Source organism: Pleurodeles waltl, chromosome 6, assembly GCF_031143425.1.
Source record: "Pleurodeles waltl isolate 20211129_DDA chromosome 6, aPleWal1.hap1.20221129, whole genome shotgun sequence".
NCBI lineage: Eukaryota > Metazoa > Chordata > Amphibia > Caudata > Salamandridae > Pleurodeles > Pleurodeles waltl.
In genome coordinates, this window is record NC_090445.1 from 21,331,797 (window position 1) to 21,354,907 (window position 23,111).

At 48.3% G+C, this 23,111-nt stretch overlaps 2 protein-coding genes across 2 annotated transcripts in view; one reads left to right on the top strand and one right to left on the bottom strand.

Annotated features, from left to right (window-relative positions):
• The first annotated feature begins 11,858 nt into the window (after positions 1-11,858).
• On the top strand, positions 11,859-13,189 carry LOC138301464 (putative golgin subfamily A member 6-like protein 3). Its single transcript, XM_069241974.1, has 2 exons — positions 11,859-11,972; positions 12,452-13,189. The coding sequence occupies exons 1-2, from the start codon at positions 11,859-11,861 to the stop codon at positions 13,187-13,189; spliced, it is 852 nt and encodes a 283-aa protein (XP_069098075.1).
• Positions 13,190-14,861: 1,672 nt separating this feature from the next.
• FIBCD1 (fibrinogen C domain containing 1) overlaps positions 14,862-23,111 on the bottom strand; it is a 498,989-nt gene continuing 490,739 nt past the window's right edge. The window contains exon 8 of the mRNA XM_069237071.1: positions 14,862-17,711. Coding sequence (XP_069093172.1) covers positions 17,452-17,711 — 260 coding nt within the window. The 3' untranslated portion in view covers positions 14,862-17,451. The remainder of the gene's footprint in view (positions 17,712-23,111) is intronic.

Sequence of the window (23,111 nt, forward strand, 5' to 3'; positions counted from 1 at the left end):
AAAGTTGTCAGCGAATAACCACCCTAGAGGTGACCCCAGGATAGATCTTGGACGTGTGCTGTTAGAATCACACTCTAGATGCCTCAGCAGGACACACACCCCAGAAGTGTCAGCAGGGCACACTTCCAAACATCTGTTAACAAGATGCACACACTAGAAACATCAGCACAAAAAGTGTCAGCAAGACACCCCAGAAGATGTGTCTGAAAAGGTGTCGGTACGACACACCTCTGAAAAGTTGACAGCAGGACAAACCTCCAAAAAGATGTCACAGGACACACCTAAAAGGTGTCAGTAGGACACACCTCTGAAAAGATGTCACAGGACACACCTAAAAGGTGTCATAGGACACACCTATGAAAAGATGTCATAGGACACACCTTTAAAGAAGCATCAGCAGGGCACGCCTCTGAAAAGATGCCACAAGACATACCTCCTAAAAGGTGTCAGCAGGACACACCATCGAAAAGATGTTACACGACACACATCTGAAAAGGTGTCATCAGGGCACAACTGAGAAAATATGTCACAAGACACATCTCTGAAAAGATGTCAGCAGGGCACACCTCTTAAAAGATGTCAGAAGACAAATCTCTCTGAAAAGATGTCAGCAAGGCACACCTCTTAAAAGATGTCACACGTCGCACCTCCTAAAAGGTGTCAGCAGGGCAGACCTCTGGAAAGATGCCACAAGACACATCTCTGAAAAGGTGTCAGCGAGGCACACCTCTGAAAAGGTGTCACAAGACACACCTCTGAAAAGGTGTCAGCAGGGCACACCTCCTAAAATGTGTCAGCAGGGCACACCTCTGAAAAGGTGTCAGCAGGACACACCTCCTAAAAGGTGTCAGCAGGGCACACCTCTGAAAAGATTTCCCACGCCGCAACTCCTAAAAGGTGTCATCAGGGCACACCTCTGAAAATATGTCACAAGACACATCTCTGAAAAGATGTCACAAAACACATCTCTAAAAATATGTGAGAAAGGCTCACCTCTGAAAAGATGTCACAAGACACATCTCTGAAAAGGTGTCAGCAGGGCACACCTCTGAAAAGGTGTCACAAGACACACCTCTGAAAAGGTCTCAGCAGGGCAACACCTCTGAAAAGATGTTCCACGTCACACCTTCTAAAAGGTGTCGGCAGGGCACACCTCCTAAAATGTGTCAGCAGGGCACACCTCCTAAAAGGTGTCAGCAGGGCACACCTCTGAAAAGGTGTCAACAGGACACACCTCCTAAAAGGTGTCAGCAGGGCACACCTCTGAAAAGGTGTCAGCAGGACACACCTCCTAAAAGGTGTCAGCAGGGCACACCTCTGAAAAGGTGTCAGAAGACAAATATCTCTGAAAAGATGTCAGCAAGGCACACCTCTTAAAAGATGTCACACGTCACACCTCCTAAAAGGTGTCAGCAGGGCAGACCTCTGGAAAGATGCCACAAGACACACCTCTGAAAAGATGTCACAAAACACATCTCTAAAAATATGTCAGAAAGGCTCACCTCTGAAAAGATGTCACAAGACACATCTCTGAAAAGGTGTCAGCAGGGCACACCTCTGAAAAGGTGTCAGCAGGGCACACCTCTGAAAAGATGTCACAAGACACATCCCTGAAAAGGTGTCACAAGACACATCCCTGAAAAGGTGTCAGCAGGGCACACCTCTGAAAATATGTCAGCAGGGCACACCTCTGAAAATATGTCAGCAGGGCACACCTCTGAAAAGGTGTCAGCAGGGCACACCTCTGAAAAGGTGTCAGCAGGGCACACCTCTGAAAAGGTGTCAGCAGGGCATAGCTCTAAAAAGACGTCACAAGACACACCTCCTGAAAGGTGTCAGTAGCACAGACCTCTGAAAAGATGTCGAAAGACACACCTTGAAAGAAGCATCAGCAGGGCACGCCACTGAAATGATGCCACAAGACATACCTCCTAAAAGGTGTCAGCAGGACACACCATCGAAAATATGTCCCACGACACACATCTGAAAAGGTGTCATCAGGGCACAACTCAGAAAAGATGTCACAAGACACATCTCTGAAAAGATGTCAGCGAGGCCCACCTCTTAAAAGATGTCACAAGACACACCTCCTAAAAGGTGTCAGCAGGGCACACCTCCTAAAAGATGTCACAAGACACATCTCTGAAAAGGTGTCATCAGGGCACACCTCTGAAAAGGTGTCACAAGACACATCTCTTAAAAGATGTCACAAGACACACCTCTTAAAAGATGTCACAAGACACACCTCTGAAAAGGTGTCAGCAGGGCACACCTCCTAAAAGATGTCACAAGACACATCTCTGAAAAGATGTCATTAGGGCACACCTCCTAAAAGATGTCACAAGACACATCTCTGAAAAGATGTCATCAGGGCACACCTCCAAAAAGATGTCACAAGACACATCCCTGAAAAGGTCTCAGCAGGGCAACACCTCTGAAAAGATGTCCCACGTCGCACGTCCTAAAGGGTGTCAGCAGGGCACACCTCTGAAAAGATGACACAAAACACACCTCCGAAAAGATGTCAGCAAGGCACACCTCCTAAAATATGTCAGCAGGGCACACCTTCGGAGATGTGTCAGCATGACACACCTCTGAAAAGTTGTCAGCAAGGCACACCACTGAAAAGGTAACAGCAGGGCACACCCCCAGTATTGTCACCAGGACACACCTGATGAGGTGTCAGCAGGACACTCGCTCACTCCAAAGGTTTTGCAAGACACACCTCCAAAGTGGTTGCAGTGGAACCACCCAAAGTTGTCAGCAGAACAACACCCCTGAGGTGCCCATGGGGCACACCCCTGAAGAGGTGTTGGGAGGACCTTTGAAGCCTCAGCAGCACACATCTGAAGTAGTGTTACAAGACACACACTCTAGAAGTGTCAGCAGGACACACCTCCAATAGCTGTTAGCAGGGCACACACCCCAGAAGCCTCTACAGGAAACTTGTCAACAGGACATACCTCTGAAGAGATGCTAGAAGGGCACACCCTTGAAGTGCCCCCAAGACACACACCCCATAGATGTCTGCCGGACCCACTTTCGTAGAGGTGTCAGACAGACCCACACCCCAGATGTGTCTCAGAGGAGGGGTCAGCAGGCCTCGTGTTGAGAAAGAAAAGGCCCCCTACATGACTTTGTAGAGAGCTGGGTATACTAGTCTGGAGGGGCACAACTTGTAATCCCCCCTTATCTTAGGCTAATTACCATCAGCTCACCCAGCTGTATAAGAATGACAGTGATGGCAGCAAAATATACTGGTGGCAGGGCAGCCTTTTTACTAGACATGGGAGGAACTTGCGGAGTTTCACTCCGAAGAATTCCGCAGAGTTACACACAAAATCTGTGAGATTCAGCGAGCGGACGGAACCAAGCACTTCATGATGATTTTTACCGCTGGAAGCTTATTCTGCGCTGTAAAATCAGCACGAATGGCACGACATGGTGCGCCAGCGGGCGCTGCTTCTTTCTGCAGCTTTAGTAGATTTTCTACTCGAGCGGCAGTTTTCTCAACGTGAACGGTCACGCCCTGCTGTGACTGCTTGCATTGAGAAATCTCGCAGAGAAGTGTTCTAGCGCCCAAAAAGAGTGATACGGGCCACAGGTTCTGGCTCGCACTCGCCAACTTAACATTGGCGAGCCGCGCATGAAAAACAATTCTGCCAAGAGGAGGTTGGCAACATTTTGACAGAATTCTGCGTTGCAAGCAGAACCCAGAGTAGGCAAAACTGCGCACTCCGCCAGCGTAGCGGAATTTTTCCCCCACCATTACTTTTTACCTGCCACTGCTAGGGTGAGTTGCCTACTGGTCTCTCCTACCTTCTAAATTGGTCTTTCATTCCCCTGCAACTGGGTATTTCACTCCATCAGTTTGGGAGTTTTAGAACGTGGGTGCAGCGAGTGGGCTGTCTGAGACTGTGGTACCCTAGGAACTCATTTTGATTTCCTGAACCAGAGTGGTCCATAGGATGGAGGCTGGAGAGAGGGCCAGACAGCAGTGTGAATTCCAGGGGTATTGCATAGCATTGGACTAGATGCCAGGGTGTGGAAAATAGGAAACAGAGTTATTTTTTAAAACTATCAGTCTGTATTATTTCTGTGCAGAAGTATTACTCCAAAAAGGTTGAGCGGTAGTTAAGTGAGGAAGCCCCTCCCTTATTTGTGCCTTTGTTTTGGGGCCTCCCCTGAGAGGATACACTGCACCCTACCTTCCTGCTGAAAGTATGACAGAAAGCCCATGGCTGAACCAGTCTGGGAGGAATACACAAAAAGCAGGAACTGCCTGAGATCGGTCCTGGAGATGGACCTTCAGAAAGCACAAATTCTGTTTGTCCAGAGCATTCAAGACTGTGAAACCATCCTCTGTGCCGGGGTTGGCATCGGTGCCTGCCAACTCCCCTTCACCGGGGTCAGAACCAAGAACCTGGACAAAGTTATGTAGAGTCGTCTTGAGCCTGCCTTGAGGGAATGAGCTGACTGACTGATGAAGGGAGCTGGAGGGAAGAAGCCGCATAGAAAGGAAGACAGATAAGCTGAAGCATTAAGAAGTGGAAGGTGCCTGCTGCATCCCAGTGAAGGATCTGCCAGACCAGGCTGCATGGTGAGGCCTCAAGCCCCTGGTGCCTGAAGGGCATGGTTAGAAGCCAGGGCACTTGTGACAGCAGACTACTTATAGAAACCACAAGTGCAGCCTTCAGTTTTGTCTAGAAAGTGCATTGGGCTTTCAGTGGCTTTGCACTAAGAAAACTGCATCTGCACTCAGGAGTCACAGCAGCTGAACCAAAGCGCCTTGAGAAGTTGAGCCTGGAACCAAGGCTTCATCCAGAGATCAAGATTAAAACCCGGGGTGGGTTCTTCTGATCTCTGGGTGGAAAGCTTTCGTTTAGGCCTGGGATTTTCCTGATCACGACCAGACCCAACATAGCTTGGTCCCCACTCCAGCTAGGCCTCATCTCCTTGCAGTGAGAGACACTGGGGCATATTTATGAGCCCCTTGCACCTCGGGAGCATCATTTGTTGTGACACTCCATTACAAAATCATATCAATGAGGCCACACGAGGCCACTTTGCGTGGCTTTGAATGGCCTCATAGATATGGAGTAGGACAAGGCAGGCCAATCACTGTGCTGCCATACTCTGCGCTCTGGAGGCGTTCCATGGGCGCTGGGGTGGGTGTTCCCACGCAGCACCCATGGTTTTTGATGCTTCCATAGATTTAGAAAACCATGTAAACCTGGGGCAGCCCCAAAACCTTAGGCCTCCCCAGGGGAGACGCAATGAAGAGAAATATCTTTATTTCTCCCAGTTTTTAACTCTGTGTGCTGCAGAAAGAGGAAAAAGCCTCCCGGGATTGTTTTATGCAGGAAGGTGCCCCTTCCTGCACAAAAACAATCCTGCCGACAACCCAGCCACCCTTGACCCATGGTGCTGGAGTGCCTGCATTGGCGCTAAGCTGCAAAATGGTGCCAGCACTGACGGAAAGGACTGGAATGCACCATATGGCATAAATACAGAGCATTCCTCCCCTTTCACTTTAGCTTAGGGCAGCACAGCAAGAAGACTTGCGGCACTTCCCTACGCCAAAACCCCGTAAATGAGGGCCGCTGTCTGCACCAGCGACTGTGGAGGAATCGGCTGGGCAAGGGAAAGAGCAAAGCAGTCCCCATCCCAAAGCTGACAATGGCAAACCAGCCTACGGAGGATCTGAATACAGCTCACTGTAGAGAAACATGGACACTTGAGAGGAACAGATGACAAGGGCCGGGGGGGTCACCAGAATAGTTCTCAGCATTTCTCACTCCACAAGGGCATTGTGCCTTCATTTGTACTAAGAAAATCTGTGCTTGGTCCGCAGAAGCAGCCTAAAATTAGCACTGGCTGTTACTCATCTGCTTATGAGTAACAAGAGCATTGCTGAGTTTATCCCATATCGAATCCTTCTAACATTTATGTTCAGTATTGCGTTGTTTTTTAGAAGTACTTTTTTTAAGTGACAGCACTGACTGGACAATGAATTATTGACCGTTACTATATGTTTCACTGAGTTCTGAGATTCTACCCTATATCCTGACCCTGAGTTAGCCCTGGACTGCTCGACTTCACTGCACCCCGGGTCAAGTGCTAAAGGTGTGTACTTGTTGCTCAGTTTTGGACTCAATAGTATCGTTAATACCCAGCTATTGACCTTAACAGTGGTAAAAGGCTTTGATTGTTACAGTTGGAGCCTAGTAACCTGTCTGCCCGTGGATCTTTGAGCAAGGTTTCACTGATCACACCTCTGAAAGGATGTGAGCAGAACACTCCTCCGAAGAGGTGTCAGTAGAGCTCAACTCTGAAGAGGTGTCAGTAGAACACACCTCCAAAGAGGTGTCAGTAGAGCAGAACTCTGAAGAGGTGTCAGTAGGACACACCTCTGATGTGGTGTCAGTAGATCACACCTCTGAAGAGTTGTCAGTAGGACACACCTCTGAAGAGGTGTCAGTAGATCACAACTCTGAAGAGGTGTCAGTAGATCACAACTCTGAAGAGGTGTCAGTAGGACACACCTCTGAAGAGGTGTCAGTAGAGCAGAACTCTGAAGAGGTGTCAGTGGAGCACACCTCCGAAGAGGTGTCAGTAAAGCAGAACTCTGAGAGGTGTCAGTAGGACACACCTCTGAAGAGGTGTTGAGGTGTCAGTAGGACACACCTCTGAAGAGGTGTCAGTAGAGCACACCTCTGAAGAGGTGTCAGGAGAACACAACTCTGACAAGGTCTCAGTAGAACACACATACGAAAAGATGTGAGCAGAACGCACCTCTGAAGAAGTGTCAGTAGGTCACAACTCTGAAGAGGTCTCAGTAGAGCACACCTCTGAAAGGATTTGAGCAGAACCCACCTCTGATGTGGTGTCAGTAGAGCACAACTCCGAAGAGGTGTCAGTAGAACACACCTCTGAAGAGGTGTCTGTAGAACACACATCTAAATTGGTGTGAGCAGAACATACCTCTGAAAGGATGTCTGAAAGGATGTCAGCAGAACACACCTCTGAAGTGGTGTCAGAAGAGTACAACTCTGAAGAGACGTCAGTAGGACACACCTCTGAAGAGGTGTCAGTAGAACACACATATGAAAGGATGAAGGCAGAGCACACCTCTGAAGAGGTGTCAGTAGAGCACACCTCTAAAGAGGTCTCAGTAGAACACACCTCTGAAGAGGTGTTAGTAAGGCACAACTCTAAAGAGGTCTCAGTAGAACACACCTCTGAAGAGGTGTCAGTAAGGCACAACTCTAAAGAGGTGTCAGTAGGACACACCTCTGAAGACCAAATAAATGTCAGAAGATCACACTCCATGTCAGCTGTCAGCAGAACACACGTCAAGAGATGTAACAGAGAACACCCAAGAGGTGTCAGTAGAGCATACCATGAGACACCAGCTGAACAAAGTCCAACAAGTGTTTAGAAGTACACATTCCAAGAGGTGTCACCAGGACACAAACCTCAATAGGTGTTATGGGACCTACCTCAGGATCTCACAGGACACAGCTTCAACAAGTGACAGCAGGATGTCTCCCAGTGTTAGTGGAACACAACCCAAGACATATTCCATGGGGTGTCGAAGGACACGTCAAGAGATGTCACAGGGCACAGACCTCAAGAGATGTTGCAGAACTCAGACCCTGATTTATATTTTGGAGGTCGGTTTGTCCTCTGGAGGGTGACAAAGTAAATTACTCCATCGCCTTGATGGAGGTCATGGTGCCCAAATGTATTTAAATGTCTGTTCGGCTGGTGGACATTTAGGGCCCCATTTGAATATTGGCGGAGGAATTACTCATTCACAGCACTGCTGGATATCCCATCTGCCGAAATCTAAATCGCAATGGAATTTAGAGTAACCCCTCCGCCATTATCTAAATCAGGCCATAATGTATTGACAGGAACCACCATCACAACAGTTCCTACCAATGCATTGAACTTTGCTGTATGGCTCCGTCAAACATGATAGAACCGAATGGCAAAGTAGCATTTTTTTATTTTCAAAAACAAAACCCAAAAGTGGGATTTTGTTTTGAAAAAATAAAAAAAACACGACTCCCTTGCCATGGGAACATCCCCAATGGTGAAGGGGGCATTAGACAGTTTTCACTCCTGACGGGCAGTGAAAACTGACCTTTTTGTCTGCCCTTGCAGATTAGGTGGACATATATAGAAGTCAACCTCGGATGGCCTTTATTCTGTCAGAAGAGTGTACCATAGCGGAGACAGAGAGTCTCCCCCATGGTTGCACCAAAGGTCCACCCTCCTGTAAGTCTGGTGGGAGGACCATTGTGTTGGTGGTCAGGACAATGCGTTGCCATGGCGATAGAGTATTCTTACCGCCAGCATATAAATCAGCCCCTCGGTCTAAGAAGTATTAGTAGAGCACACTCGGAGGTGCCAGTGGGACTCCCTTGGAGGTGCCGAGAAGTGTAAATAGGATCCATCGAAGAGAATTTACAGCCTAGGTCCATCAATCCCAGTCCCACCTAAGATCAAGGAGAAAACTGTCCCAAGCACCTATCACTCTTCCTATAAACTTGTGGCACCCTTGATCTAGCCCATGTTGGACCACATTCATAGAGGTGATTGGTCGCTTTGATGATGCTTCGCCTGATCTGAGATAATGGAAGTGTTTCTGCTCAGGAGTAGGGGTGGGCTAAACATACCTTTCCGCCGGCAGAGTTCATGAAGTTTTGCTCACTCCGTGCTTCACCTGGAGCATGGAGTTGCGGCAAAACTCCACCAAGTGGAGGAGTTGTTTTCTAGCATGCATCTCACCAACATTAAGTTGGCGAGTGGGAGCAAGAAGTTGCTTCCTGTGGCACGTTGTTGGGAGCTAGAACGCCTCCTAGCCACATTTCTCAACACTGGGGGTCGAGTTGAGAAAGCTGCTGAAAATCTATTTGAGCTGCAAAAAGAAGCAGCGTCCACTCACGCACTGCGTGCTGCCATTTGCTCTGATTTTACAGCTTGGAAGAAGCTCCTGGCACTAACAATCAGTGCGAGCAGTGTCATGTGCCCCATTCCTTCTGCTTGAGGAATTCTGCAGAATCTTGCTGAGTTTTTATGTAACTCTGCGGAATTCCGTGGAAAAGAAGGTATCTGAGTACCTCAATACATCTTCAAGGTGGGACTTGCCATCACATCCCGATATTATTCTGAAATCCAAAGATCTGGAGTATGTACGCACATGTCAGATTTTTTTATAGTGGGCCATGGGACCTCTGGTAACTAAACTTAGGTCACAGCACGAGTCAGTGTCTAAGAAATCCTCATGTGCGTGACACCAGCTTCTGCCTTCATAAAGGGTGTGTGCGTGTTCTCATCCATTTGGAGTCCTAGATATTTAAACCTCAAGAGTCCAGCGGGGCATCCTCACAAAATTGATGAGTTTCTTTTGCCAAACGAACTAGTGACAGCAGGATATGTGGCAAGAACAGACCCATGTTTCAATCAACTTGAACTTTTTCAGGTCCCCCCTTTCTCAAGGACATGGTGGTAGTGGGCAGTGAGTAGGGTGCAGGATGTGTTTTTAATGGTGGGAGGCTGGCACTCCATTCTACCAGGTGAGGAAGTGAAGGTGCTCCTCTGTGTATGAGATGCATGTGCCACGAGGGAGGCTGGTCCAGGACTGTGCCACCATCATGGGCAGGTGGGCCAATTCTGGGTATTGTGCTTTTATCTGGGATTGCTACATTGAAAATTGAGCTCTTTCTTGACTAGACTAGGGACCGCGGGATGCAAACAGGATTTTTTAGTCTGGGGTCATGCGATGGAGTCTATTCGAGAGCTGCAGAGGGAAGCACCCCTGAGCATGGCCTCTGGTGGGACACATCTCCCTTGTCCCAGGTACCTGTATGTGTTTTGAGCTCTGGCAGGATGCTAGACCTTGAACTTTTAGGATGCACATGGAGTATTCTCAGGTGACCTCCTCTCAGGGTTTGATGCACTGAGTAGAAGGGCTGTCGCTGAGAGGGCTATTTCAGTTTCTCGACTGCTCACTTTCAAGGACAAGCGACAGGCTGTGCCTGCCTCCATCCTTGTGATGGGGGTTTAAGGGTCTGTGCTTGTGACTTGTGTGTGCCTGGTGGCTGCAAGTATACATGGATGCTCCAACCTAAACTTACGGTTTTGTATTTGCATAATCTAAATACATGTACCTGTTGTAGTGTACTGTAAACACTGATGTTCCTAAATAACATGCCTCATGATGCATGGTATTACGTTCTGGATATCTGAAGCATGGGAGTAAACCTCTTTTCATGGATACCTGCAGTACATCCGGCTATCCAGCTTTTCCTCGTTTAAAGGGCTTGCAGTCTTGCCCACAGCAAATGTTTTACACCTCTGAAATAAAAGTTGGTTTCTCAACGCTCTTTACCATTAGCCCAGCACCAGTATAAAAAATGTATCTGATAAATCCTGGACACAGGTAGCAGACCTAGTGCTCAAATTGATATTTCCAGACCACTCGTAATCAGAAAAGAATCAATAAGAATTGGGGTTTCTTCTCAACCTGCTTAGCGGCCACCTTGTGCCCCCACCCACCAATGTGTATTTGCATTCCCATTGTCACCCCAGAACTGAGGCATGTTAGTCACAATCATAGTCATCAGAAAGCAAGGTCAGTAGCCTTTTCGTCCACAATTTGGGCAACAGCTTTATTTAAAGCGAGAATGGACCTGTCCCTCAGTCCAATCAGACTCATCATTCAGTTAGAATCAGTAAACCCTTTCAGTCCAGCAGGTAAACACAACACTTCATGCGATCCCCCAGTCTTTGATTTTGTTTCACTTCCTGAAAGTATTTCCAGACTTTCTGCATAAATAAAAAGTAGTTTGGGCACAAGTAGGAGACCTTTTGTACATCACATGTAAGCCTCTGTAGCACAATCCTTCCTCTTACTGTGATATTCATACTTGAGGTTCAGAGGTTTAGCTGCAGGTTTGGGGTGGTGGGCAGCCTTGGAGGGTCTTTGGGAAAATACTAGTGCACTGGCTTACATATAGGGTGTAGTCACAAAAGGTCCTCTGCTTCACTCCTTTAAAAAGTTCTCTCCGTCGGTGTCTTCAGCGCCTTTGAGTAAACCTAGCAACAGTAGGTTTCATTTCCCAAACCTATTCTCCAGTTTACTGGCACTGTAGTTTGTCTTACTAATTTAATCTATTTATGTGTTTTTTTCTGCTGCTACTTAATGCTCAACCCCAAGGATATTTATTGACTTGTCTAAGTTTACGGAAGACATTTTCATTTTTGAAGTTGAAAAATGCTGTCAAACCTGTCTTCTTACAGGGGAATTTTAAGAGTCAGATAAAGGCCTCGCTTTTTTTATGTAAGGTTAGAATTGCACAACCCCTTGCCCCTGGCTCCAGTGTAATACACCTTACCAGTGAGAGGAGTGCCAGCAGGGTCTCTCTCCTTATCCTCCCCACCAGTCTGGCACATTTTCAAAGTCATTTATGAATTTATGGATGTATATATAGAATTGTTAAATTTGTGTGTTAATACAACTCCCATAGGAATGGCTTCTGCCCTCATATGCCCATTTCTGCTTAAGTTGCTTGCAGTTCTGTCTTACTGCACCGTCTCTCACATGGTGGTTGAAGTCTTGCCCTTCCCTCAATGGGCACATGCCATGTGCAGTGTTATCATGGCCACTGGGAGACACTCCCCCCAGCATCTTGCATTATTCTGACTTCCAAACAAGAACTAGAGAACTTTACTGCAAGGTCCGGGGAAGAGGTGGTGGAATTTAGTGTGGTAGAGAGAATGGTTGTGAAGGGAAAGAGCCACGGTAGAAGTTGTGGATAAGGGAGGTCTGGTAGATAGGAGTCAGAATGGCAGAGGCAGGACCTGGTGGAGGGGAAGCAGGGCCTGAAGACGAGAAGGCAGGACCTTGTGGAGAGAACGCAGGGGCTGGTGGAGAGGAGACCGGGTCTTGTGAAGAGGAGGTAGGTCCTGGTGAAGAAGCAGTAGCACCAGTGGATATAAAGCAGGGGCTGGGACAGAAGAGGCAGGGCCTGGCGGAAAAGAGGTAGGACTTGGTGGAGAGGAGACAGGACCTGGTGCAGAGGAGGCAGGACCTGGTGGAAAGGAGGCAGGACCTGGTGGAGAAGAGACAGGACTAGGTGGAGAGGAGGCAGGACCTGGTGGAGAAGAGACAGGGCCTGGTGGAGAGAACTCAGGGGCTAGTGGAGAGAAGGCAGGACCTTGTGGAGAGAACACAGGGGCTGGTGGAGAGGAGACCGGGTCTTGTGAAGAGGAGGTAGGTCCTGGTGAAGAAGCAGTAGCACCAGTGGATATAAAGCAGGGGCTGGGACAGAAGGGTCTGGCGGAAAAGAGGTAGGACCTGGTGGAGTGGAGGAAGAACCTGGTGGAGAGGAGGAAGGAGCTGGTGGAAAGGAGGCAGGACCTGGTGGAGAGGAGGTAGCGCCTGGTGGAGAAGAGACAGGACCTGGTGGACAAGAGGCAGGACCTGGTGGAGAAGAGACAGGACCTGGTGGAGAGGAGGAAGGGCCTGGTGGAGAGGAGACAGGACCTGGTGGAGAGGAGGCAGGTCCTGGTGGAGAGGAGGCAGGACCTGGTGGAGAAGAGACAGGACCTGGTGGAGAGGAGGCAGGACCTGGTGGAAAAGAGACAGGACCTGGTGGAGAGAAGGCAGGTCCTGGTGGAGAGGAGGCAGGACCTAGTGGAGAGGAGGCAGAACCTGGTGGAGAAGAGACAGGACCAGGTGGAGAGGAGGCAGAACCTGGTGGAGAAGAGACAGGGCCTGGCGGAGAGGAGGAAGGACCTGGTGGAGAGGAGGGAGGAAGGACCTGGTGGGGAGAGGAGGCAGGTCCTGTGGGAGAGGAGGCAGGGCCTGGTGGAGAGGAGGCAAGTCCTGGTGGAGAGGAGGCAGGACCTGGTGGAGAGAAGGCAGGACCTGGTGGAGGAGAGACAGGGCCGGGTGGAGAGGAGACAGGACCTGGTGGAGAGGAGGCAGGACCTGGTGGAGAATAGGCAGGAGATGGTGGAGAATAGGCAGGAGATAGTGGAGAATAGGCAGGTCCTGGTCAAGAGAAGATGGAATATGGTGAAAGAGACAGGGTCTGGTGAAGAGGAGGTACAACCAACTGAAGAGGAAGTAAGACTTTGTGGAAAGAAGTACAGCCTTCTAAAGAGGAGATAGGACCTGTTGGAGGGAGATAAGAATGTGGTCAAAAGGAGGTAAGATGTGGTGGAAACAAGGCAGGACACGGGTGACGGAGGCAAGGTCTGTTGGAGAGGAGATAGGACCCAGTGGGGAGGAAGCAGGAAATTGAGGAGAAGAGGTAGTTCCTGGTGAAGAGGAGGTAAGACATGGTGGAGAGGACGGAGGGTCAGGTGGACAGGAGGGAGAACCCAGTGGAGAGGAGGCAGAGGCTGGTGGAGATGGGATAGGACCTTGTAGGAAGGAGGCGGAGCTGGTGCAGAGGACACATGAATGGTTGACATTTAACCACGCCTGGTGGAGTGGAGTTGCAGTCGGGAAAACATAAGGAAAGCCAAGTGAAGAGGAGGCAGAGCTTCGTGGAGGGAAGGCGGGGTGGGTGCAGAAGGGGAGGACTTGATGAAGATGGGGAGTCCAGAAAGAGGTGCTCCAGATGTACAGGGAGTAAACAGGAATCAGACCGAAATCAGGGCCTGGTGAGAGAAAGCAAGGCCTGGGGCCATATTACAGAATACTGCGCACTCTCCTTGTTTGTGGCCGTGCACCTTTCGAAAGGTGTCCCTGGCACAAACAAGGAGAGCGCTCCGTATTGTATTGAATACCTTTCTCCCAGGGCAGCCATAAATGTGTGTACCTTCTAAAGGCATGTTTACCCACATCAGTAATATGGCACAAGCGCAGAGGCAAAGTGATTCCCTTGCGTGAATGAATGCCCTCCAATGATAGCGCCGGTACTAAATGTGCACCAGCGCTATCTGTATTGCAGAAATGGCCGTACAAGCGTCTGCGGCCCTTTCTGTCATACCAAAGTGCCCAGGGGGCGCGCAGAGCAGGTGCACATGCCCGTTGCACCCCTGGGGCACTTTGTATGAGACGGCCCCTGGTGGAAAGAAGCCAAGACCTTTACAGAGAGGTGGTAGGGCCTGGTGGAGAGAAGGAAGGACATGGTGGCAAAGATGTAGACTCTGGTGGAAAGGAGGCAGGAGATGGTGGCGAGTAGGTAGGGTCGGGAGGAGAAGAATTAGCACCCGGTGGGGAGAAGGCAGGGGCTGGTGGAGAGGAGGGAACGCAGAGCCTGGGGGAGGGAAGGGAGGACCTGATGGAGAGGATGCAGAACGTGTTAAACCAATTGCAGGTGTGGTGGGGATGGGGATGGAGGTCTGGTGAGCAGAAGACATGGCCCGGTGGAAAGAAGTCAAGGGTAGATGAGGAAAGGCCCTTGTTCGCAAGGAATGGCCTAGTGCAGTGGTTCCCAACCTATGGTCCAGGGACCCGTGAGGGTCTGCGAAGCCCCCTCAGGGGGTCTGCGACTGCTTAGAAAGTGTAATGATTGTAACAGATTAGGTCCCCAGCTTTCAGTAATTACTTAGTGGGGGGTGCCTGGATTCCAATAATGATTCAGTGGGGGTTCCCGGGGTCCAGTAATGGTAAAGTGGGGGTCCACAGAAGTCAAAAGGTTGGGAACCACTGGCCTAGTGCAGTTGTGTTGGTGCAACACAGCTGTGCTTTAGTGGAGGGCTAGTGCAATCTGTTCTGAGGCATTTTCCAGGGAGCAGTGTGTCAGCATTTCTTATAGAATATGAGCATGCCTGAAGGCTCTACCTTGATTCTGAGGTAAGAAAGAGGAATAAAAGACTACGGGAGGCAGTGTACCATCCCAGGGAGGTATCTTTACCTGCACGTTTAATGGACTCTATTTTCCATTTGTGGACTCGACTTGTCGTTGAGGTTGTTTGGTATACATCATTCACTGAGGGTCGTCACTCTGAAAGCATGTCATCTGTATCACACCACTGAGCACAAACACAGCAATATGTATATGCAATTGTTGATTATAGTTGAGTGTCCATGAATGGCAAAGTCAGAGTTTGAGTGATGATGTGCTTTGTGTATATGTAATTACTCTGAGCATTTGCTTGTAATTTCTGAAGCTGAAAATTAAGGGGTTCTCAACAAAATGTGCTTTGCGAACCAATTGTTAGCTTGTGACCTCATTCTGGAGTACTACCCTGCAGTAGGCGTTGGAAGAGGAGGGCAGGTGGGGCCTGTGGGAGGAGATGGGTAATATTTCCTTACTTCTGGGAACTATGGCATAAATGTACTATTATGTGGATCAGTTGTTTGTACACAAATTCAAATCCAACAGAAGAAAGATGGCGTTTTGCCAGCCACAGCGAGCTCCCGCCTTTAAAATGAAACAAAAAAGGTGATGGATGGAATGCTTGAATTAATCTCAGCCACTGGCGATCCCTCAGGCCGCATTCTAGTTCATAGTTTTTGCCCACCATGACATCTCAGTTTGGACCCAGCCATATGTAAATCAGTCGTGACCCTGCTCCAGTTGTAATATTCCAGCCTGAACAGCCAAAATGAAGGCAATTTTCAGGCCTTTTGTAGTAATTCACCATTTTCACTGGGTGTCGCTTAAAGGCTCAGTCCTTACCGCACCTTGTGCTGACGCGAGCACTCCTGCACCATGGGACTGTGCTCCTGCATTGCAAGAGCCCAACGCGCTGTCTTGATTGCATGTCGCTTCCATTGTCTTGCATGTCAATTCCATTGTCTGACATGTCACTAACTGCTCCAGCAGGACCCGGCCTTCAGAGAAGAGTCCGACGCATATCATGCTGTGTTGTTGTTGTACCAACCTATCAGAAGCACCGGCCCGCTGGGAATTGTCTCAGTTCTACTCCTCAGCCTGGCCTGCCAGGTGATGAGGGCAGGCCATTGAGAAGTGACTAGTCCCTAAGCGGACCACAGATGACCAGTGTATGGTGTCCAGTCTGAACAATGAACCAACTTTGTAGATCAGTTCACAAGAAGAGGGGGAAGTCTTTGTGGCTCTTTAACTCGTGATGCATCCACGTATCACAGAGAGAAGCAGAACCAAAGATGCCTGGGTAAAAGCCTAACCCATCACTGATGCCCCCACACCTAAACTGAAATTTGGGGTGAAAATGAGCTTCTCTGTGTATTTCAAGTTGGTTGCACTCTGAAGAAGCCTTTGAAAGTCTCAGAAAGAATGTATCGCAGAAGTGAGTTGGCAGCTTAGATGGATCAATGACACACTGCGCTGCCACATTCGATTACTTTCCAATAGCTTAATTTTAGAGCGGTTTACCATTCCAGGTGGATTCAGGGTGAACCAAACACAGAAGAAAGTTGACATTTCTCAAAGTAGCGGAATAGGTTAATTCCTGAATAAAGGTGACATGAAGGATTTTAGATTGACCCTATCACAGGAGAGAACTGATATCTCTGACGTCCGCATGAGTTAATCACTGGAAGGAGTCACCATCAATTGCAATTGCAAAAGTGAATTATCTCTGAAGTTCTTTTGATGTGCAGTCCGAGACATGAGCTCATATCTTGATGACTTCATAAAGCGCCCATCACAAAATGGATTTGAGAACCTGGGTGTCTTCAGGGTGAGCTGATCTGGAGAAAAAATCTCTCAAGTGGATTTAGGGTTTGGCCATTTTGAGCAGAGAGTTGATGTCCCTGACTCAGGGATAGCCCAGTGAAAGAAGACGCCTCATATCTCTGATACCCTAAGAATGGGCCGGTCTGAGAGGGGAGTTGTGCTCTGGGGAGGCTTTACCGTGGGTTTCTCACAAGATGGTATTGGCATTGAAGGAGTTTGTCCCACATTTTCATAGATGCATTTGGGCCTCTCAGAAGGTCTTGGATTGGATCTACAAGGGATGAGAAAGGTTGACATTTTAGGGTTTTCATTGATCTATTACTAGTGTTTTGGCACCTCTGATATCACAATAGGTCTGTCTCCTGGATGGGGCATCCCTAAAGAGAACTGATTGGGGAATCCTTTCATGGCAAAATGGAAGTCTTTTGATAGGGTCTTTTTAAAAGTTACTCTTCCGACTCATGGGTAAGTCTTGTGAAATGGAACCCTTTGCCTTTATTCTCAAAAGGTTGTCAGACTGGTTTGTTCCTTGTGGTCAAGATGGACTCGAACCCACATCATCCTAGAGCCTGTGCTGTTCAGGTAGGTTCCATTCAGGAAATTCAAGAGTACAGGTTTACTCTGTGGAGGTTTATGAGACCTCTGTCTCCCCCTCTTCCAACCAAGGTGAGTCTTGCTGCCTACAGGCACTGAAAGAAAGAGGGCCCCCCACGCTCCTTGTCCTTTAAACCCCTCCACATTCAGGAGTAGAGCTGTACAATGAGCAACACTGTTGGCAAGACACTGAGAAGCGATGACACACTCCGAAGAAAAGCTGTCACTTCTCTTCCTTGACAGGCCTGATCTTCATCTCCGTAAACTTGAGTGAATACTGCCAGCCGGTCCAGGAGGACCACTCGATGCCGTCGGCATAGGAGGTGTGGTGCCCCTTGAGATACTGCCCGTTCAGATTGGATGTGTGACAGTTGCGGTACCACCAGGCGCCGTGGTAGAAGGATGCACAGTTATTCTCTGAGTGGTCGTTGTCCAGGTCTTTGGTGGTGAATCTCATGCCGCTATGTTTCAGCAAGGAGTCACCTGGAGGGGAACAGATGAAGAAACACAAAAGTAAATATACAATGTGACAACCCCCAACCAGCAATAGATCAAAATGTGAGTGCAGTATTCATATTATAAGTTGTGACTCAAGGACCCGATTCACAAAGGTGATCTTAGACCTGAAATCTAAGTTTAGACCTAAAGTCTAAGTTTAGGCCTGATGTCTAAACTTAGACTTCAGGTCTAACTTAGACTTCAGGTTTAAAGCTAGACATCAGGTCTAAAGTTAGACTTGTGGTCTAAAGTTAGACTTCAGGTCTAAATGTAGACTTCAGGTCTAAAGTTAGACTTTAGGTGTAAAGTTAGACTTTAGGTCTGAAGTTAGATGTCAGGTCTAAACTTAGACTTTAGGTGTAAAGTTGGGCTTTAGGTGTAAAGTTAGACTTTAGGTCTAAACATAGAACTCAGTTTTAAACTTAGACTTCAGGTCTAAAGTTAGACTTCAGGTGTGAAGTTAGACTTTAGGTGTAAACTTAGACTTTACGTCAAAAGTTAGACTTCAGTTCTAAGTTTACCTTTGTGAATCAGGTCCCAAGTGTCCAGCAGCAGCTTGTTCAGGGCAAGCAATAATGATTATGCATCCACTTCTGAGGTCTCCTTATAATTTGGATTCATAGCTGTGACAGAATCCTGTTCTGCAATGATCTGCACCCAACTGTCATTCTACATAGATTTTTACTGTCATAATTCACTTTTAGTTCAAGAAGAGTTTCAATGTCCCATGATTCACAATCCCACCCCCTTTGTATTCAAATAGCACTTGTGAACCTTTCACTTATTGAGTGTTTAAAAATGTTATAGTGTAATTTATGTCGGTTGCAAGACCCTTTGAAAATATTTGTAAACAAATTTAGAGTCTGCTTTGATCAGTATTCCTCCTATTTTTTTTTTAGTGTCTTACTAAGGAAGATCTGAGGGACATGACTGTTCAGGTGAATATGAAGAGTCCTCTTCCTTCTACAGGGCTTTCAGTCTTCTTGGCGCTTTCCTTGGTACTCACTGACACATTTCCACCCCTCTTGTGACAGCCTAGTATGCGGAGGTCCTCTCCTTACTCCTTGGAAGTCCGCAAACTTATCTGCAGCAAGCCTCGGCACTCTCATGGTGTTTTTAACTTGTAGCAGGATTTTCATGTGTGCTTTCATGATTTTAATTAATTACATCCAATAAATGGATTCATTCATTCATTCCATCCTGGGAGTGCGCGCTCCCTGATACGTCACTCCCCACTGGAGCCGAGACCAGGCACTCTGTGGCACAGTAACTAATGCACATCCGTGTTTCCGGGGTCACTCTGGGCCGCGTGGCCGCTCCTGCAGCAGGTGGGATTGTTCCTAGTTAATGGTGATTTTATCCACTTCAATGCAACTGCCTGCCCCCGCCCTGACAAACGATTGCATCAGGAGCAGCAATTTGGCCTCCCTGAAGTCTGAGGCCGAAATCCCGGGTCCATATGCATGGCCAAGTCACACGGTGCAGCAGGTCACCTTGCTGCACTGTACGTCGGGAAAGGGCAGGAACATGCGTCAGGCTTTAGGGCAATATGGTGCATTCCTGTCCTTTACCCTGCGCTGGCGCACAATGGGCTCCCTACCAGCAACGCAGGCACAATAGGCAAGAAGCCAGGGTGCCTGGGTGCATGCAGGATTGTTTTTCTGCAGGAAGGCACACCTTCCTTGTCAAAAACAATCCCCTGAGGCATTTTCCTCACATGAAAAGAGGAAAAAATGAGGAGAAATACAGATATTTTGCTTCGTTGTGCCTCACTGAGGAAAGCATATCTTTTTGCAGCATTCCCAGGTTCACCTGTTCTCGTAAATGTGGGAATGCGTCAAAATCCATGGATGTTGCATGGGAACAAACACAGAACACCCACGGAAACTCCTCCATGGCACAGAGTAATGCAACACAGTGATTTGTGCCCGGTTACATTACTCGAGAGCCACCCAGGGTGGACGTGCATGGCTTCGTAACTCTAATTTTTCTTTTGCATCGCACTTGCACCAGGTTCCATTGTGCAAAAGCGACACAAAGGGGCTCATAAATATGCCCCCGATGTTCAGGATCGTAGCTTCAAGGGAGTGGCAGGGGGGTGTTTGGGGTGTTATACCCCCCAATAAATGTATTTTTGAAAAATATTTGGGTACAAATACTTTCAGTTGAAGTATCTGTCGGATTTCATGTGGGAGTTTTACATATACACACACAAAAATGCACACACACTCACTCCCTCTCTCTTTGTTAAAAGTCTTGAATTTTTTTTGTTTAATTTACAAAATATTGTGTTTTCTCTTAGTTAGTCCCCTACTGATCTGCAGTCCACTCCCTCTCCGCTGCCCCTTAAACTCCTCTCATGCGCTCTCATAGCTGCCATGTTTCTCAGGTCCATGCGGATTGTGCTGCTCCAGTCCAGGGTTTTTCCTTTGAATTCTGGGACTTGAAGTCATGTTTTATAATGGGCTAAACAAGACCACAAGTCCCAGAATTCCAATAAAAATCTTGGAGTAGAGCAGCACATCAGGCATGGGCCTGGGAAACTTGGCAGGTCTGCCTCTTCCTTGGATAATGCCCACCTGATTGTTGCAAAATCTGAAGCTCACCCCCCCCAGTCTTACAGAGTAAGCTACGCCCCTGACTGATGTTGCCGTGACCTGAGGAGGAGGAGCCCCACGGCCCTGCATCCTGAGACCCTGCTTAAGAACCAGCTGGAGCCAGCAGCCCTGGCCATAAGGAACTGAGAGCTATGGAATGGTCAAGGAACTTCTGGGCAGTGGCGTAACAAAGGTTCCCTCATCCCCCATGGTGCGGGGTGCCCCGAGCTCCAGGATGCCCCATCAGCACAGTACCCTGGCCTGAGAGCTCCTCAGTGACGTCAGTTGGAGGCCCCTATATGTATTTTCAGGGGGACCCCCTCAAGTTTCATTACTCCACTGTTTCTGGACACTGCTGCGCATGCGTGAACAGGAACCGAATAAGTAAAAGCGAAGCTGAACTTCGGACCCCATTACGCAGACCAGGCACGCGCCACCCCTTGTCTACATTCATGAGACGCATGAAACAGCACTATTTCCTGGGCACCAGCCGCATAATTGAATCAATGCGCAGGAAAGTAGCTTTCTGGAGGCGAGATTTCATTTTGTTCCTCCAACGAACCTTACAGTGAATAAATGTCATTCTTTTCCTATAGTATTACTTTCCTGTGCGTATATTAACGATTTTGTGCGTGACTTCAATGTACTTGGCTTCGGTCCGGCTCTCAGGGCTCCAAGGACAATCATAGGCGGACTTCCCAAGAATTACCTAGCTACTTTGAGTCTCACGCAGGGCCACTAAAATTATGTGGCAGCAGAGGGCCAGATTGTGCGACAGAGTTAAGTGAATTTTGCAGCAACAATGAGAAAATTATATGGCAAAATGCGCCACATTTTGTATTCATATTGCTTTTTTATTTCAGCATTTTTAAACTTAGTAACACTGTCTGGGCATTGGGTGCACCTCATTAGTACCGGTTTAACACCCAAATATAGCAATAAGCAACAAAAAGGTGACCAGTCCAGCTCTACAAAGGGCCTTTCAGTGCGCGGCAACACGTGTCACTGCATTTTTAGCAACTTTTGAACCGTTTGAGCTAGAAACAAATGTATGTTTTGTTCAAATCTGAAGACTATGCGGCAGATGATGGATTATGTGGCAAATGAGGTAAATCTATAATGATGTGAAAATCGCCGCAGCTGCACAACCACATATTTCCAGTGGCCCTTGTCTTTATCCCTCAGAGGGTTGGCCTGACACCGGTCAACACCTCCCAACCGCGTGAGACATTCCACCGCGCATGGCTACAATTCATGAGCAGCGGTGGCCAGCTTAGACCTCTCAGGCCTGCAGAGCTTCAAACTGTTCACTGTGCGAGTGGTGAGAATGCTTGTGAAGAACATTCTGGAACATTCTGGAACTTTAACATCCTCTGGACCTCTCATGGGCTATGTTTATGCAGATGGAGGACGCTGTTGCTACCTTACAGGTTAATGACTAGAACATATTGAGCAAAGCCAATCAACGCAACAACACAGAGTGACCAAAGGTAAGCAACAGCCCACCAGTGGTGGCAGCGGTGGGAAGGGGCCTCATGGTGGATGGTACCCAGCTCAGGGGGAAAGAAGCTTCACTTGTGGGAAACTCAATCACTTTGCAATGGTCTGCCAATCTGCTGGCAAACATGTCAAAAGAAGAGGTTCACGTCACAACTTGAGGCCACAAGGTAGATGAGAGAAACTGGAAATCAATTGGAAAATGGGACGTACATGTCATGTCAATGGTGCAAACTCACCCAAAGAGCTCAGTGATCAGACAACGAATCAAGCTAATGGCTCTCACAGACACAGAAGTCACTCTCAGTGCTAAGCGATGATGCACAGAGTGCAGGTAATGGCACTCATGGACACAGGAGCCACTCTCAATGCTAAGCGATGATACAAAGAGTGCAGGTAATGGCTCTCATGGACACAGGAGCCACTCTCAATGCTAAGCGATGATGCACAGAGTGCAGGTAATGGCTCTCATGGACACAGGAGCCACTCTCAGTGCTAAGCGATGATGCACAGAGTGCAGGTAATGGCTCTCATGGACACAGGAGCCACTCTCAATGTTAAGCGATGACACAAGGAGTGCAGGTAATGGCTCTCATGGACACAGGAGCCACTCTCAGTGCTAAGTGATGATGCACAGAGTGCAGGTAATGGCACTCATGGACACAGGAGCCACTCTCAATGCTAAGCGATGATACAAAGAGTGCAGGTAATGGCTCTCATGGACACAGGAGCCACTCTCAATGTTAAGCGATGACACAAAGACTGCAGGTAATGGCTCTCATGGACACAGGAGCCACTCTCAATGCTAAGCGATGATACAAAGAGTGCAGGTAATGGCTCTCATGGACACAGGAGCCACTCTCAATGCTAAGCGATGATGCACAGAGTGCAGGTAATGGCTCTCATGGACACAGGAGCCACTCTCAGTGCTAAGCGATGATGCACAGAGTGCAGGTAATGGCTCTCATGGACGCAGGAGCCACTCTCAGTGCTAAGCGATGATACGAAGAGTGCAGGTAATGGCTCTCATGGACACAGGAGCCACTCTCAGTGCTAAGTGATGATGCACAGAGTGCAGGTAATGGCACTCATGGACACAGGAGTCACTCTCAGTGCTAAGCGATGATGCACAGAGTGCAGGTAATGGCTCTCATGGACACAGGAGCCACTCTCAGTGCTAAGCGATGATACGAAGAGTGCAGGTAATGGCTCTCACAGACACAGAAGTCACTCTCAGTGCTGACCAATGACACAAAGAGTGCAGGTAATGGCACTCATGGACACAGGAGCC

Excerpts from the sequence above, each read along its gene's own strand:
- LOC138301464 (XM_069241974.1), top strand. The coding sequence starts at position 11,859 with ATGGCAGAGGCAGGACCTGGTGGAGGGGAAGCAGGGCCTGAAGACGAG. Across the intron at positions 11,973-12,451 it reads CCGGGTCTTGTGAAGAGGAG|CGCCTGGTGGAGAAGAGACA; the intron begins GTAGGTCCTGGT and ends GAGAGGAGGTAG.